Source organism: Tauraco erythrolophus, chromosome 4 (genome assembly GCF_009769465.1).
Source record: "Tauraco erythrolophus isolate bTauEry1 chromosome 4, bTauEry1.pri, whole genome shotgun sequence".
Classification (NCBI taxonomy): domain Eukaryota; kingdom Metazoa; phylum Chordata; class Aves; order Musophagiformes; family Musophagidae; genus Tauraco; species Tauraco erythrolophus.
Window position 1 is genome coordinate 15,645,917 of NC_141468.1, and position 12,963 is coordinate 15,658,879.

General features: G+C 36.2%; 1 protein-coding gene across 1 annotated transcript in view; it reads left to right on the forward strand.

Annotated features, from left to right (window-relative positions):
• The window catches only part of KMT2E (lysine methyltransferase 2E (inactive)), a 63,620-nt gene that overhangs the window by 35,634 nt on the left and 15,023 nt on the right, over window positions 1-12,963 (forward strand). Inside the window, 11 exon segments of the mRNA XM_086610124.1 lie at window positions 735-907; window positions 2,150-2,188; window positions 3,819-4,031; window positions 5,433-5,563; window positions 6,637-6,754; window positions 6,912-7,021; window positions 8,510-8,538; window positions 8,541-8,570; window positions 8,573-8,769; window positions 10,648-10,746; window positions 12,475-12,639. Of these exon segments, the coding sequence (XP_086466250.1) occupies window positions 735-907; window positions 2,150-2,188; window positions 3,819-4,031; window positions 5,433-5,563; window positions 6,637-6,754; window positions 6,912-7,021; window positions 8,510-8,538; window positions 8,541-8,570; window positions 8,573-8,769; window positions 10,648-10,746; window positions 12,475-12,639 (1,304 nt within the window).

Below are 12,963 nucleotides of genomic sequence, written 5' to 3' on the forward strand. Positions count from 1 at the left end.
TCCCAATACTTTACAGCTTTTCATCTTGACAGAACTAGGGTAATCCTGTTTCAGGTCAGGAAATGCATTTGTCTGACATAAATGCTGATGTATGCTAAATTTCAGGCATTGGCTTTCAGATCTGCAGGTGCACAGCACAAAGGAAAAATATTTGTCAGTTTGTGATCTTGTTTTTCTCTGCGTAGCAGAATGTTATTGTTAGGGAATTTTGAGGAGAGAAGGCTTTTGGCTAAATCAACGTGTTTACCTTGAAAAAGGAACTTGACAAATTGCGACTGAAATAGTTGATTACGACTTAACAGGTGAATGATTAATAGGGCTTCACAAGAAATGCTGGGCAGTCATTCATTTTTAATCCTTTCTACAGTACAGTGTTCTGAGAGAATCCTAAAGCTGTATTACAAGTAAAAGCTGTATCTAAGTGAATGAGTTAACAAATATTTTTTTTTAACGTTTTGTTCTGATGCTAATTTTGCTTATAATGGAATATGATAATATAATTCCATTCAAAGAATAGAATTAATCTGGTATCTTTTTCTTACCTGGCAATACAAATGTCTGTTAATTACCAGCTCTTCATGGGTCATTTCATTTAACCATTGGTGAAATTTGCATATGAGTGCTTGAAGCATCTGTCAGTACACATTTTTGGTTTTTGAAAGCAGGTATAGAGTAACTACTGAATATTCTTTCTACAGTATTTGATTGTTTACAGAGTGTTCTTTGTTTCAAAGATGGGGATACCAGTGCAACAGAGAGTGGTGATGAGGTTCCTGTGGAACTGTATACTGCTTTCCAACATACACCAACTACAATTACTATAAGTGCTACAAGAGTTACAAAAGTCAATGATAAGAAAAGGAAAAAAAGTGGAGAGAAAGAACAGAACATAGCAAAATGTAAAAAAGTAAGTGAATGTAATTTCTCTTTTTTTAACTCTGTGTTATAACTAGGTGATGTCTCTTAGCAAGAGACACTGGTTTTAAAAATCAGGCTATGTTACTACTAATACTTTCCTACTGGGTTTAGATTGAAATGTAATACTCTGCAGTAAATAATAGTCTTCCCTGCCTCTTCCCCCTCCCCTCATCCTTTAATTCAAGTTAATACGTACTAGTCGTGAAAGTTCAATTTTAATATTGAGACAGAATTTGTGAGGAGGAATTGCATTTACTGGACCACTCAGTATAGTTAGAAGTAGGGCAGAACAGGCTTTGGATACTCACAGAAGAATTCTGTGTCTGAAAGTCTTCAGTTGTGGTGGTTTTAAGTTCAGAAATGTTTACTCAGTTGTCCTGATGGGACTTCACGTCCGTTTATTTGAGTTGAAATTGTGTGGAAGTGTGCTGTCAGAAAGTTAGCTACTGAACTGCTTTGCTAAACAGGATGTTGATATGATACTGTTTAGCTACAGGTGTAAACAACAAAATACATGTCAAGATAAGTATATGTGAAGAAGTACATGGGATTTTCTAATCTAACAAGTTCCATTCTGCAGTTTGGTGTCACTGGCTCAGATGAGAACTTTGTCCTACAAGTCAGAATTAGTTGCTGATAACTTTTTGGAAATTTTGAGTAACATGTTTCCTTTGAATGAATGGTTCTGAGTATAAATCTAATACCACGTATTCTGTTATGTCCCAGTTTTGTATGAGATAATTTAAAGAATGAGATTTTGTTACAGAATGGCAAACTGCTTTCAGAAGTTAACATTGTAGGACATCTGTGACACCTGCTTCCTCCTCCCTTCTTTCCACAAATAGTGTAGTGAAGGATGTGGGCAATTTACAGATCTACCGGATAAGTATGGGGTGTTCATAAGTAACTCTTCAGTTACTTTGCCTTGAATTCTGAAAATCTAGTGATTCATGTTGTAATATGGGAGAAGGGTAAGGGTACCTGGGTTACTAGCTCTGACATTAAGTATACACTTAGCTTGGAATGCTGAATTGTGTTTCAAAATACATTTTGTGAGACGTAACCAGTTGCCTTCTTGAGATTTCAACATAGTTTGTTCTGTTGTCATCATCTCACATGTTTTTTTGAGAATGGTCCACATTGGAGAGCTGTTAATTCATTAATAGATTTTAAATTCCTTGAGAGATTTTGTATTTCCTTCAAAGAATATAAATGTCTAATTTTCTTTCAGGCATTTCGAGAAGGATCCAGGAAATCTTCACGAGTGAAGGTAATGTGACTTTTGTTTTGATTTTGTTTTAAAACTTAGTCGTACGTTACTTAAATAATATGAAGCATCAAGAGTGCAATTGGGGCTATACATTAAGCACTAAAATACTCTCGATAACTAATGTGCTACATATGCATCATAGTAATTTTAAATGAAGGTAGTAGCACTACATCTTTATGTCCTGCGAAGTTAACTGAAATAGTGTAGTGTAAGTTTTTATTCTGAGAATCCTTGATTTTCAAGAGCCAGTGGAAGAATTCAGGCTCGTTTGTGCTGTGCAAGGGAGTAAAATTGGCTGCACGCCTTATTTGAACTTAGTAGCTCCAGCTGTTTATAGCTCTAAGCAGCAAAAGAATGAAATGGCTATATTGCATTTGAAAGCTAAACAGTGATTCTACTCTCATACCTCCATGTATTCCTCTGGTGGGACTCTACTCACTAGTGCTGGCATAGTTTAAGGAATCGTGTTGGGATGTCTGCTTTGTAAGATTTAAGTGTTATAGCAGTCTTTTAATTTTTTTTACGAGATAAAAATACACATGGTATGAAAACGAGGTATTTCCCCTAGTTTGTTCGTCCTTGGGATATATAAAAACAAGTGGGACACAGTTTACACTTCAAATGTATAAGATGTGACTTGCTAATAGCGAAGACGGAATTGGGAAAGAAAATAGCTATTTTGTCTTTTTAAATATGGTGTTTGTATGGTTCCATTGTGTGTTTTTTGTGGTTTCCGTAGCATCATCACACATTTTATTAATGCTGTTTGTGTGTATGGTTCTCTTGATGCACAAAAGAAATGTAATCAGTAACAGGTAAATTGAATTGCTGAACTGCTTGCTGTTTTATTAATGTTTAATAGTGTCTCTGCTCAGGTGGATAGAAAAGGGAGCGTTGTTGGCTGCTGCTGTCCGTAAGGAGCATTGGTTGGCTGCAGCCTGGCTGGTGCTTGTGAGGTCTGGAGGTACAACGGCACTTTCTTTAAAAGTGAAAGGATCTGAAGCACTGTGGAAGAAAATTGTTTAGTGTGGAACAGATAAGGGGAGAAAAATGATCTGTGCAAAGCCTGTAACATTAGAGTCACAACCTTAATGTAGTAGGCACAACTTCACTAGGATTAGCAAAGTTTAGTCGTACGTGAAATGGAAAAAAAGATACGGCGTGACCCTTGAAGTTGAAAGGGGAAAATCAAATTTGTGTATTGTAGGATGGAAGTTGGAGTTCTTTATATTTGCCTATGTTCACAAAAGTTGAGTAGGAAGGGAGACCTAACTCTCCAACTCCTGCACTCATAGATTCGTGAGGAAGTGCAATTGTGGGAGGAACCAATGTCAGTCTCAGTTCTCATCCCACGGAAAGCTAGAATCTGTATTGAAGAAGGAATGTATTCCTGAACTTGGGCAATATTTGGGAAATGATAAAATTCATAAAAGGACAGATGTAATGCTGCTGAATTCAACTCAATGCTCTTAAGTAATGCAGAATTTTAAACCAGACTTCCTAAAAAGAAAAAAAGCCTTTAATCAATAGCATACTTTTACCCTTCATTTTGTGTCTTGTAGATTTATTTTTTCAATTTTAATATCTTTTTCTTGCCTTCTAATATCTGGTCACTTATTTTAATTTTTAGGGCTCAGCGCCAGAGATTGATCCTACTGACAGTTCGAACTTTGGATGGGAAACTAAAATCAAGGCATGGATGGATCGTTATGAAGAAGCAAATAATAACCAGTACAGTGAGGGCGTCCAGAGGGAGGCACAAAAAATAGCTCTGAGATTAGGCAATGGAAATGACAAAAAAGAAGTCAGCACCAGCAATCTGATTTTCAAACCTCCAGTAGAGGTAATGAGCTGTGCCATGCTGTGTTACTGCATGCTGGTTTTGTGCCATGACAAAAATACTATTTAGATGCCTTTAAAAAAAAAAAAAAGAAAAAAAAAAGAGGGGACAGAGGAGGGCAGACAAACACTTCACATTTTCACGTTAATTTTCTGTATCTTGTCTCGCCAGATCTAAGGGTCAGTTTTAACAGCTTTTGCAGAATTTGTAATTGATTTTCATACATCCTGTATCACATATGATTATGTTTACACTTACATACCAGTTCTCATAAAAATAACTAAGGTGCTAGCCTGACCCTGGTCATTGGGTTGTCCATAGACTGACTTCTCTGGTGGGCATAACACAGCAAATTTCGCTGCTGCTGTTTCTCTGCTCTGTGAGGATTATCAGGAGCGGTTAGAGTAGATAGAAGCATTGAAGTTGGAGTCTTTTTTCTGTGATGTGTATCAACATGTTAATTGTCGACATCTTTCTTAAGATGTGGTAAGTCTGGTATTCAGATAGAACAGAATTTCATTTACGAGTTCATGAAGGATGTTTCTGATGGTGGGTGATATTCTGATACTGATTTCTTTTTTACTCTTGTGGTCCTGTAATTTCTAGTTTATTAAAAATGGGGCAATGTCTTTTTCTGTCCTTAACGTCAGTTACTTACCAGCTTAAAATCAGAGCCATGTAGCAGACCTTAGTGTTTAGATTAATGGAAGCATCTTTGCTTCTTTCCCTCAAAGACCATCATGGCATATGGGACACCCTCCTTAGAGGAATATCCCTGCTTACAGAGGCTTTTGCCTACATAGAGGCTACTTCCTTTTTGGTTGGCGATGACAGTTATGAGAGGTGTGAGTTCACTAATTGTCAGGGTATGTATTGGTTTTTAATTAAAAGCCATCCTTCCATCTAAAGATATGGAAATAAGACGTTTGGAAACTCTCTCAGGATTCTTTTTTATTTATTTATTTTTAATTATTTTATTATTTTCCTGTTCTGTTTTTCCTTGAATGAATCATGAACTTTGTTTTATGTTTGCGTGTTTTTGTTTGAAGGAATTGAAACCTTTTGAAAGTGTTATGCAAAACAGTGCAGCAATTTGTCCTAGTACTGGCAAGAGTTAAGTGCACTGAGGGATATAGTACTGGAATTGCAGGAACATGAATGTGTCGATTTTCAGCCATGTGCTGGAGAACTAGGGCTAAAACATTCCTTGACTCGAAGTCCATAACCAGTTGCATTGGTAGGGGAACAGGACAGTTTGATCAAATAAGTCTGGAGATTTAATTAAAAAAGGGAGGTTTTTTTTAGTTCGTACAGAATTGTTTAGTAGACTTGAAAGTATAATCTGCTGTTAATAATAATGGAAAAATGGTAGAAAATGATGCTTCATAAATTATGTCTTTACAGAGTTACGTGCAAAAAAACAAGAAAATTTTAAAAGCTGCCAAAGACTTGCCTCCTGATGCACTTATTATCGAATACAGAGGAAAGTTCATGCTGAGAGAGCAATTTGAAGCTAATGGATATTTCTTTAAAAGGTTTGTTTATTCCAAGTGTTTTAATAAGGTAACTGCTAAAATGCTAGTTTGCTGAACTGTAGCCTCAAGTACAAGTGGGTCTTAGTTACCAGCAATTTTGGTCTGGCATTTTACTATTGTTGGATTAAAAAAATTGCAGCTGAAATCTGGTCTACCCTTTATCTTCTGGATATCCTTACAGATCTGCTCAGGAGTTAGTTTCCTTTTTCTCTATTCTTTCCTGGTTGCAGGATTCCTGCATTCTCAGTTGGATAGTTGTGCACCTTAAACCAGAGACTGGCAGGTTCTACCATCCTAAAATAATTAGAAAGTAATGGCAAAGACATTCTCTCTCACAAAAGAAATAGATTTTAAGTCCATCAGGCCGAGAATGGAATTAGACACATGTCAACTTGGAGCCTTCTTACTGCCAAAATTCTCTAGTTGGTTAAGTTACTGAGCAACGTGTGACTGCTTCGTTCTTCCTGTGGATGGTTTTCAGTGCTGCCATTAGCTGCACACACACACCTGCTTGGGAAACTGCAAGAGGCCTGTTGGAGGAGAGAGAACAGAGAGCTCTTACTCGGTAAAGATGGGAAGGTTCCCTGGCACTTGTAATAGCAGAACTTAAAGCACATATTGGCAAAGTATTCAGATGCCCCCTTTCTTCAGGAGAGTTGGGTGCTAGTGGTACTGTAGATGTTAGGCAGGGATCTGGAGGTGTTATTTTATTGTATTTTTTTAGATGATTTTATGAGGCACCTAAATTTCTACCTGGATTTCATTTTAGTACCTACCATAAGAAAAGTTTAAGAAAGATGAAGAATCTTAACCTTATCTTCCGTGTCTAGTGCTTGCCCTGTTAGTGTTCCTCTCTTTAGATCCTACGCAGGAGAATTACGCTCAGGGCTGTAACTCAAACTGTGTTCTGAGAATACATTTGGAGAATGTACCAGTTATAATCATGAAGCTTAAGCACAAACCTGTTGTTCTCAGATTAACCCACAAATCTGGTGTATCGTGCCAAACATCTATAGTGATGTTTAGCATCTTTAAAAGTGATAAAACTTCGATTTTTCTTGTATCTTTTTCAGGCCGTACCCATTTGTTTTGTTTTATTCCAAATTCCATGGGCTAGAAATGTGTGTTGACGCAAGGACTTTCGGAAACGAAGCTCGATTCATCAGGCGTTCGTGTACACCAAATGCAGAGGTGAGCATATACATTAAGTTAGGTTTTATTTACTTCCAAGTCCCCTTTTCCTTGAGTTTCCCAAATGATAATTTGAGCAATCCCTACAATGTCTATACGGTTACTTTTATTTTTTAAAAAAATAAATTATAATATAATAATGTTCTCTTGAATATAGGTGAGGCATGTAATTGAAGATGGAACAATTCATCTTTATATTTACTCCATCCATAACATTCCAAAGGGAGCAGAGATTACTATAGCATTTGACTTTGATTATGGAAACTGGTAAGTATTTGAGCATGCTGTTCTAAAATACATATAGTGGTTATTAAGTTATGTTGTAATTCAGAGTGCCTTTGTTTTTGTCTCATTTTTTCTTGCATGCTTCAGTAACACAGGGCTCCTTAAGCACTGCGTTTACAATGTACAGCATGTGCACGGGCAGAGTTTTTCTGTATTTCTGTTACTGCGTATCTGTTGCTAATTTCAACAGAGTTACAGGAGAGTAGAGGGAAGAAAATCTAGAAGTGTTCAGTCATGCCCTATTTATTTCAGAGTTCCTTTGTAGTGTAACTTCAGGAAGACAGTGTCTGTGGATTTTAGTTACAAATGGTGTTTATTTAATATGTATTTAAGACTGTTTAAATGCACTGAATTCTTAGTGCCTTAGATTCTATAAACTGTTGCTGTTATCTGTAAGCATTGTTTTGAAATGGTAAAGGAACAATTGGTTAAGTTCCGTTCACATGTTTAGGAACTGTTATTCAAACACCTCTTTGAAATCTGATGGCAAAATAAGGCCTTTGAGTGATAGGATCTAGTAATGATTTCTCTTGGCTAGTGGGAGATGTTCCAGGATGTAGGTACATTGTGCAGGAACACCTAGGCTAAAACTAACCTTGGAAACAGAAGCATTGCAGAGCCTATTTCTGTATGCGCACTTGGTTGGGCCTGGAAGCAGTCCAACTGTGTTTCATGTTTTCTACACCAAGGTAGTACACTTTTCTGTGGGCTGCTCATAAATCAGCTTGGGCCCAGGGCTGTGGAGACGTGCCTTGGCTACTTCTTGGCCTGAACTAGTTACATCCACAGAGTACGACCTGTGTTAATCAACTTGGGTTCAGACTAACTCAAGATACTTCTCACTGTTAAGTGTTGTATACATACTCCTTCATCCCTCACATGAAGACAAGCTGAGAAATCGTCTGGTTAATAGGTTTTATTGAGTTTTGTTATTTATCCTATTAGAAGTATATAGTAGTTGTGTTTAGTACCTGCAGCTGACAGTCTGTGTAAGTTGAATGAGTTTGAATAACAGTTCCTACATATCCAAGTGGAACTTAAAATTATACAAAGTGACTGAGTTCTTTCCACTGTGCTCCTTCTGTAAATTGTCTGCTGTCTTTGCATAAAGCAAGATCTCTCAGCCTTCCATGCATCTGTTAATTTCTTTAATGTGGTGGTTGTATTTCCACCCAGGATATACTCAGGTTTTAGATGTCTTCTGTCTTTTAAGCAAATACTAACCTTAAATTTAAAAGAATTCTGCCTAGCAAACAGCCACAGATTTGGTTAACTGGTAGATGAGATTTTTGAATTATAGCAAAATTGTGTATCTTGGTGAAAACTTGAGTCAGCTGCGTTTAATATGGTTGGTTTGCATCATAGCAGATGTAAATGTGAGATGTATCAGCTTGTGTGATGTAGTATTGAAAAGTCTCATTGCTGTACAGCCTAATCGAAATACACCTTCTTGCATTTAATTACTTTCAGTAAATACAAAGTGGATTGTGCTTGCCTCAAAGAAATCCTGAATGTCCAGTTCTCAGACGTTCTGAGCCTACAGAAACATCAATACTGGATATGAAACCAGAAGGAAAAAGGGAAAGAAAGAGAAAGATGTTTCAAGAGAAAAGGAGACTCAAAATCAGAACATCACATTGGACTGTGAAGGAGCAGCCACCAAAATGAAAATCGCAGATAATAAACAGAGGAAGCTGTCTCCCCTCAGGCTGTCCATTTCTAATAATCAGGTATTGACACAAAGATGATCAGAAAGAAAAGCTTTTGAACACAAATACTCTCTTTTTGTAGTTACTAAAAGAATTTTAACAAGTCACTGAAAAGGGGGATGGAGATTTATCAAAAATCATAATGATGGATAAGCTGTTTAGAATTTTTTATACTATTCTTGGTTTTCCCTAATATTTTGATTGTATTTAAAGATATGTTGGTTCCCATACCAGTCTTAATATACGTTTTTCCTCTGAATTTCTTTGGATCTCTAACGTGAAAGCCTCGTGTCATGCTTTCAGGAGCTCCCAGTCCATCCAGAAATGTCTTCTGGTTAGTTGCGTATGTTACTCAGGAGTGTAATATTTTAAACATAGTAATAAGTAGCCCTGCTCTTATAACAAATAAAATTTCAAGCCAGAATATTAAGTGTTTGCTGCGGATCTATGAAATAGAGTCTGGGGAGCTGGGAGAAGGAACGTGTGTTTTGAAGCTAATACTGGACAATAGGTGGAAGGTGTGGTAAAGCTACCTGGTAACATACCATGGTAGTAAATTTTAAATTAGTCTTTCGTTTAATATGTCAGTTTGAAAGAATTAGTGAGAGAGACCCATGAGATGAATTATTAAACTTAATTTTGCAGAGCAGCTATTAGTGATAAATATTTAACATGAGCAGGTGGTTACCTTAGTAACTATTTTTCCTTTCTTTCTGGGGGTGGTGGTTTTGATTTTTATTTTTTTTTTCCTTACATGATGGGTTTTGATAATGACTTAGGGGCAGAGAAAAAGGAGTTATTCTGGAAGGGAAGCCATTTCCTAGTTCTTTTAATATGACTTTAAGAGTGAAGAAAATAAGGTAAAAATGACCATGTTGACCTCCAGTTTTCATAAGGTGATCAAATTGTGCTGGAGTTTTAGTAGCTAAAGAGCTTAAAAATGCTTGGAAGTCCAGAAGGCATGGCATGTGACTGTTATAAATTCTGATCTCCAGAGGGGCAGTGTTTAAACTTTCTCATTTAGGTGGTTTGTGTTTTGTTTTTAACAAAATGGTAACTGGTATTTGGAACCTTCTTCTGAGCTTTTAACATAATACACAGTGCTTACATAGAACTGTCATGGCAGAACTCGTTTTTCAAAACTGAACTTAAGCCAGTAGGAATTGTGAGAAAAATGAAGTTGTTAGAACATACATATATAACCATAGAAGCCAGTCAATTAATAGCTTTTTTCCCGGGGTGAAATATGTAATGCTAACGTAAAGAAAGCGCATGGGAAAATGTAAATATACGTTTAAGATAAATACTTTTAAAATCTTTGTCTAGTCCTTTATGTAAAAGTGTAATTGCGTACAGGGCTAGTGAACACTTAACTCTTTCCAAAGTTGCTTTTCATGGTTGAGTGGTTTGTTTTTTTCCAGAACAGTAAACCATTGTTAGCTAACTCTTGTGTTTCTTTGTGGTATGGCGCTGTCATTAGATTCTGTACTGAGAGTTTAAATGGAAAATATGGCTTGAATTGAATGCAATTTTGAGTGGAGAAGAACTTCCATCAAATTGTTAAAATCTCCTTTGATATTCATTCTATTTCAATGAAACTAATGCTTTTTGGGGGGGAGGGGGATGGAACCCCAAAATTCCCATCAGATCAGTATGCTAAAGAAAAAAGAGAAATGTGTTTAAGGGCAGAATGGAAAAGATCTAGTCAGGTGATCATGTTTTCAGGTTTATACAAAGGTACAAGTGGATGCTAAGTTTTTTTACTTTTTTGTCTTGATTTGTTGGCTTGGTTATTTTTGATGTAGTGATCTGAGGATTCTTAGTTCTGTGTAGCTTTTAGTTTTCCCTAGTTTGGAAGAGTAGTAGAGCTTCTGTAAAGCAGTCATTTCCATCTTTCAGGAGCCAGATTTTATTGATGATATAGAAGAAAAAACTCCCATTAGCAATGAAGTAGAAATGGAATCAGAGGAGCAGATTGCAGAAAGGAAAAGGAAGATGGTAAGTCGGGAAGCAAGTAACTGCCTAAAGTTGTCACTAAGGCTTAGTGACACCTGCTCTTCCCATGCTAATTGCTGCCTTTTGTAGGCTTGTAGAATCTGAGTATATGAATATCTGATGAAGTCAGATCCTTACATGAACTTCAACTTAAAATGCAAAGCTTGCTATTTGAGAACATTTCATCTGGCTTGATCATTGCTTTCTGACAAAAACCTGCTTTTATCTTCAAATGTATATGATTTTTTATTGCCTTTAAAAAAGACACTGTAGAAATAATCTAGATTTTATTTTCTTAGCTCTTTATTATTGTGTGTTATTTGTAATGACCGTTTTTATACATAGTATTGGGAGTCAGGATTTTTGCCTGATTTTTTTTGAATTCCCGACTTACAAAACCTCAGAAATCCTAATTTTCAGAGGCTGGTAGAACAGTGTTATGAAAACTGGCATTTTAAAATGTACTTTTTTCATTAGGCATTCAAAATGTGAGATACTTGAAATTACTAGTTAAATCAAAATCTTGGCCAAGTTTTATAATGAAATACTAATATTTTGAACTTTGATTTTATTGTTTGGACTTACAGAACTTCTGGTAAGTGGAGTTCAAGGTGTCACCAAAACTGTCTACATCTGCCCAGACTGTAAAAAAAATAAAGGGGGATGGGGTATACCTTCCTTTTGGTCAGTAATTCCTACAGCTCTGTCAGTAGCGAAATTGATGAGACTTTTTATTAGACAGCAGAAAGTAAAATGTACATTTTAATATGAAATCTGAAGAATGCCAGCATGAGCTCTAATATAATACTAACATACAATGGTGTCTTCTTGTGCTTTTGAGGAATGATTCTCGTCAAATACTGTTGAATGTATTGGTTTTGTTGAGCATGTGCTGTTGTTTTAGTGTTTTTTTTTTTTTTTGGCACTTTACATGTGTATTCTTACTAAAGCAAAGCTCTCTGTGAAACTTAGTTACAGCAGAGTTGCTGTAGTACTTAAAGATGTAATTATTACTCCAGCTTTGTTATAAATATTTCAAATAACTGCAAGTTTACCTGTATTTTACCAAGGCGCCTTCAGTGGCAAAACAAAATTGGGTTCCTCTTTCACTCCTATGGGCAATATATTTGCAGGTATTCTTCTTTGATATAAACATATTGTCGCGATCAACGCACTGTAGAGCTGCAGGCGTTTGTTTAAAAAAAATAAAGTTTGTAGTTCTGCCACCTCTGTATTGTCTTAAGCAGAGCTCTGTGCAGACGAAGAGATCTGCCTCTGTACAAGACTGGGACCTGAATTAAGGATAGACAGAAAATTCAGACTGTGTCCTGATATTATATTACTTATAATAGTGATTCTTGGATGTTGATTGTATGTTTTAATGTAGCTTGTGACACTTGCAAAATTGAGTTGGAGGGTAATGGAGCTTTCTTTTGTTGTTTCATACATGTATTAGCATTTCACGTCTTTCTGGTCATTAGTGTTTCATTGTTTTTAAGTACTGTACATACAACTAAGTGGCTCAGAGCTGTGTGTTCTTTTTATGCTTATAGGCCAGTGTCTGTAATAATGGCAGTCATTGTAACATCTCCTTTTCCTCTGAGCTTCTGCTGAAATTGATCTCCATGTGAACATACACTGAACGTGTTCTGAAGTAGTTAAAAAAGTATTTATTTATGTATTTACATATGCAAAAGATTGACTGAAACTTTTTGTTATTAAATCCATCAGACAAGAGAAGAACGGAAAATGGAAGCTATCTTGCAAGCTTTTGCCAGGCTAGAAAAAAGAGAAAAAAGAAGAGAACAGGCTCTGGAAAGAATCAGCACAGCAAAAACTGAGGTTAAATCAGAATGCAAGGAAGCACAGATTCTCAATGATGCTGAATTTATTCAGGTAGTTATCTGGAACTTTATTTTAAAGCTAGCTTCAGTGGAGAACAACTTGCTTCTTCAGTGGGTTATTCAGGAAGAGATTGTATTCCTTTATTTCCTTTTAAAGGAAAGGAATTATTAAGGTGTAGTTTGTTCTGAGTTCTTGCAGATGATGGTTAATGTTTTATACGTAATTTTTTACTCTATTGTTGCTGAATGCTAGCATGCTTCTTTCCTTGCAAATAGTCCTACAGATTGTCAGTTCAGGTGGTTCCCTGGATAATTTCTGTCACAATGCTGTTAAGTACCTTTTGTGATATTGCTATGCACTTGATAAACTATGAAT